Source organism: Zea mays, chromosome 5, assembly GCF_902167145.1.
Source record: "Zea mays cultivar B73 chromosome 5, Zm-B73-REFERENCE-NAM-5.0, whole genome shotgun sequence".
Classification (NCBI taxonomy): Eukaryota; Viridiplantae; Streptophyta; class Magnoliopsida; order Poales; family Poaceae; genus Zea; species Zea mays.
Window position 1 is genome coordinate 33,655,222 of NC_050100.1, and position 4,301 is coordinate 33,659,522.

At 52.3% G+C, this 4,301-nt stretch overlaps 1 protein-coding gene across 1 annotated transcript; it reads left to right on the forward strand.

Annotated features, from left to right (window-relative positions):
• Positions 1–1,138: 1,138 nt before the first annotated feature.
• On the forward strand, positions 1,139–3,522 carry LOC103626199 (UDP-glycosyltransferase 86A1). The gene is made up of 2 exons (XM_008646598.4): positions 1,139–2,251; positions 2,368–3,522. Exons 1-2 carry the CDS (start codon positions 1,672–1,674, stop codon positions 3,270–3,272), a joined length of 1,485 nt encoding a protein of 494 aa, XP_008644820.1. The 5' UTR covers positions 1,139–1,671; the 3' UTR covers positions 3,273–3,522.
• The last annotated feature ends 779 nt before the right edge of the window (positions 3,523–4,301 follow it).

Here is a 4,301-nt window from a genome sequence, read left to right on the forward strand (position 1 = left end):
TCTCTACGGAGTTACTCGACCGAGGTGCTTGGCCCTCGCGTGGGCTTCCCTTTGTGTAGGGGCACCAACGAGGATTAGTCGGGACCTTGCGCGGTTCCGGATACCTCGGTAAAAATACCGGCGTCATCCATGAGAGTTTGCATCTCTACTTTGCTCTTTAAGTTTCTGGATTTATATTAAGCATTTAAGTTTCAATCTTGTATTCATACTTATATAGTGTAGATTGAAACTTAGCCATTGCGGTAGAGATAGCAACACTTAGACAAAACCTAATTTGCACATTCTAGTTTGATTATTTGCATAGGTTTTGCTCTAGGGATTTATTTGTGGCCTAGTTTAGCGAAAGTTTTAGAAGTCCTAATTCACCCCCGCTCTTAGGCGTCACTCGTTTCCTACACTAACCTTACCAAAGCAAGCGACACTCCCATACTTAGCAGCAATGCCTATTGCTTAAGGTAAAAGTGGTTTGATAAATTGATTTTTGTGTCTTTCAATCGGCCGTATCTCTTCATATATATAGGGTGAGGTCTAGACCGTTCCTTGGCGAGATACAATACATTTCGTGGATAGGTTAGGATAATCACGCACGGGATAAGGATTCAAGTCTGAACTAATTTGATTGTTGACGGTTTGGGCTACTCTCGCGTATCGTCCAAGCCAAACGGCCGGACCGTTCGGGCGTTTAGGTGCCAAATCTGGTGCTCAACAAACGCATTGTGAATTTTTCATCATTTTTGTATGATTTTGTATTTTAGTACTTATTTTTTAATCCAATGTCATAGTGTGTAAAGATACTAATGAAAACTAAAGATGTTTTTAATATAAATTGTGATGTTCATTATCACCTCACAAATTTTAAAATTTAAAACTTGACCGTACATGGAGTCATAAAAAAATCTTGTTGATGGAACAAACTAAGGTAGTGTTTGGTTCTATAGTATGATGGTATATAGTATGATGGTACGAAGCCACTTCGTTCTTAATTTGTTGTTATTATTTGGGTTGGCATAGGACAACTCTAAAAATATTATACTCAAATGCTGAATAATTGGGCTCCTCAAAATATTCTGGACGGAGCTACTCTATGGTACAGAGCCGCTCTATCTCAACTTTCTTGGGAACCAAACACTATATAATATTAGTTGGACGGAGCAAAACTAACCAAACGTCCTTGTCTAAATTTGAGGGAAGTGTAATTTGGACACTTTCCAACATTAAATGCTGCCATGTACTCTCTTTCAGGCGATGGTGTAGTAGTACTATAAAAGCTGATGTATACACGTCGGTATTTATCATCTACCTTTCCACTATGATTTGTGGCCTAAAGTTTAGGCCATCCATCGTCTAGCTACTCTATAACTAATGTCTAATAATTATTATCTACTCCCGTATCAGCTGGTAGCACGTGCATGATGTCCATCTTTAACAATCTATTAAGAAATGGTATAGGGGTAATAATGAACATGGAGAACCAACCGCAAGGCCGCCGGGCGCCGGCCGGTGGCTAATGCGACAGTGATGGATGCCGCTGTTGACTTGACGACCACCGGGCCGGGTCGTCTCTTGAGGCGAGAGCTGATGTCCACTAGTGAACCACCTGCACTGAAATTGAGCATCGCGTCGCGCCTGACCACCAGAGCGTGCTCGCTACGCTAGGACGACGAGGAGGAAATGGCGCAAGGGGCCGCCGGCGTAGTAGACACGAGGAGGCATGGCGGCAAGCCGCACGCGGTGGTGGTGGCGTACCCGCTGCAGGGCCACGTCATCCCCGTGGTGCACCTGGCGCTGCGGCTCGCGGCGCGGGGCTTCGCCGTCACCTTCGTTAGCACGGAGGCCGTGCACGACCAGACGGCGCGCGCGCTGGGCGTGGACCCGGACGGGTACGACCCCTTCGCGGCCGCGCGCGCTCGGGCGCAGGAGGAGGGGCCGCCGCCGCCGCCGCTGGGCGACGTGTCATACGCGCTGGTGAGCGACGGCCTCCCCGTGGGCTTCGACCGGTCGCTCAACCACGACGACTTCATGGGCGCTCTGTTCCACGCGCTGCCCGCGCACGTCGAGCAGCTGCTCCGCCGCGTCGTCGTCGAACCCAGAGCCACGTTCCTCGTCGCCGACACCTTCTTCGTGTGGCCCGCCACTCTGGCCAGGCGCCTCGGCATCGCGTATGTGTCGTTCTGGACCGAGCCGGCGCTCATCTTCAACCTCTACTACCACATCGACTTGCTCACCCAGAACGGACACTTTAGATGCAACGGTAACCACACACACACAAACAGCGTCGTGCATATGCCATCTTGGTCGATCGTGGCAAAACAGGCCATGTTTGTTTCGCTGATGTCCGTCCCAATTCCATGCATCATCGATGTGCAGAGCCTCGCAAGGACACGATCACCTACATCCCGGGCGTGGCGGCCATCGAGCCGAGCGAGCTCATGTCGTACCTGCAGGAGACGGACACCACCTCCATCGTCCACCGCATCATCTTCAAGGCGTTCGACGAGGCCCGCGGCGCCGACTACGTGCTCTGCAACACCGTGGAGGAGCTGGAGCCGTCGACCATCGCGGCGCTGCGCGCCTACAGGCCCTTCTACGCCGTGGGGCCCATCCTCCCGGCGGGCTTCGCGCGCAGCGCCGTGGCCACGTCCATGTGGGCGGAGTCCGACTGCTCCCGGTGGCTGGACGCGCAGCCGGTCGGGTCCGTGCTCTACATCTCCTTCGGCAGCTACGCGCACGTGACCAAGCAGGAGCTGCGCGAGATCGCGGGCGGCGTGCTGGCCAGCGGCGCCCGGTTCCTGTGGGTGATGCGCCCGGACATCGTGAGCTCCGACGACCCGGACCCGCTGCCCGAGGGGTTCGCCGAGGCCGCGGCGGGGCGCGGCCTGGTGGTCCAGTGGTGCTGCCAGGTGGAGGTGCTCTCCCACGCCGCCGTCGGCGCCTTCCTCACGCACTGCGGCTGGAACTCCGTCCTCGAGAGCGTGTGGGCGGGCGTGCCCATGCTGTGCTTCCCGCTGCTCACGGACCAGCTCACCAACCGCCGCCTCGTCGCGCGGGAGTGGCGTGCCGGCGTGTCCGTCGGAGACCGCGGCGCGGTGCGCGCCGACGAGGTGAGGGCGCGGATTGAAGCGGTCATGGGCGGGGAAGACGGCCTCAAGCTCAGGGAGCAGGTGAAGAAGCTCAGGGGCACACTCGAGGCTGCCGTGGCGTCCGGTGGTTCGTCGCGGCACAACTTCGACGAGTTCGTCGAGGAGCTGAAGCGCCGGTGCGGAGGCCGCTGATCCGAAAGCTCGAGGACGGCAGCTGAGGTAGCCCCAGAATACGTGTGCGATGTACGCCTTGTATCGTGTGCGTCACATAAAAAACTGTCTTCAATCTTGATCGAAGCGTGTATGCCGTGTACGGTGGGCATTATTGTTGTGCAGGGTTGATGTGATGTCTACCTTTGGCCCCTTTGGCTGAAGTGTATACTTGTATCTGCTCCAAGCCTCCAAGGTTAACAATTTCAACAAGATTGGAAATCCAGTAATAGACCGAAAAAGAAATTCCGAGCGAAATATGCCAAAATTGGAAATTTTGATAGAATTCGGGGAAAACCACCAAAATTTGGTTAAAAAGCACCAAAATCCAACCGGAAAACATTTTTTCGTTTTTTGAATTTTTGAATAGTAAACCGAGTTTTTCGAAATATGTACCGAAACCTATTTCCGTAGGGGTCTGAAAACGAAAAAAACACTGAAATTCGGCGAATTTCGTTTAAAATTTCTAACCCTGATCTGCTCTATGGCGGGCTGCCAGAAATCTTTCCGGGCAATCAATGCTACTACTGAAGGCCAATAGTTTCTTGCTTAGTTGCTCTCGCAGAGGATCCATCCGAAGGCGAATCTATACCTGTACCGTACGTCTGGTTGTGCCAACTAAGGGGGTGTTTGGTTGCTCCTGCTAAAGTTTAGCTCGGGTCACATCAAGCGTTTGACTTTTAAATAGGAGTATGAAATATAGACCCAACCAACTGGACTAGATTCGTCTCGTCTTTTAATCTTCGGCTGATAAATTAGTTTTATAATCCGACTACATTTAATACCCGGAACGGAGGTTCAAACATTCGATGGGACAGGGGCTAAATTTTAGCGGGTGTAACCAAACACCCCCTAAGCCCACCCATCACATAAAATTGCAGACATGACCAAGATTTGACATGGCTAGGGATATTTCTAGGGACGGACCGGCTCGACACGACACGTGGATCGGGTCTAGGTCTTGATTCAAGCACACATGCTCGCATATCACGCCACATTTAATTAAGGCCC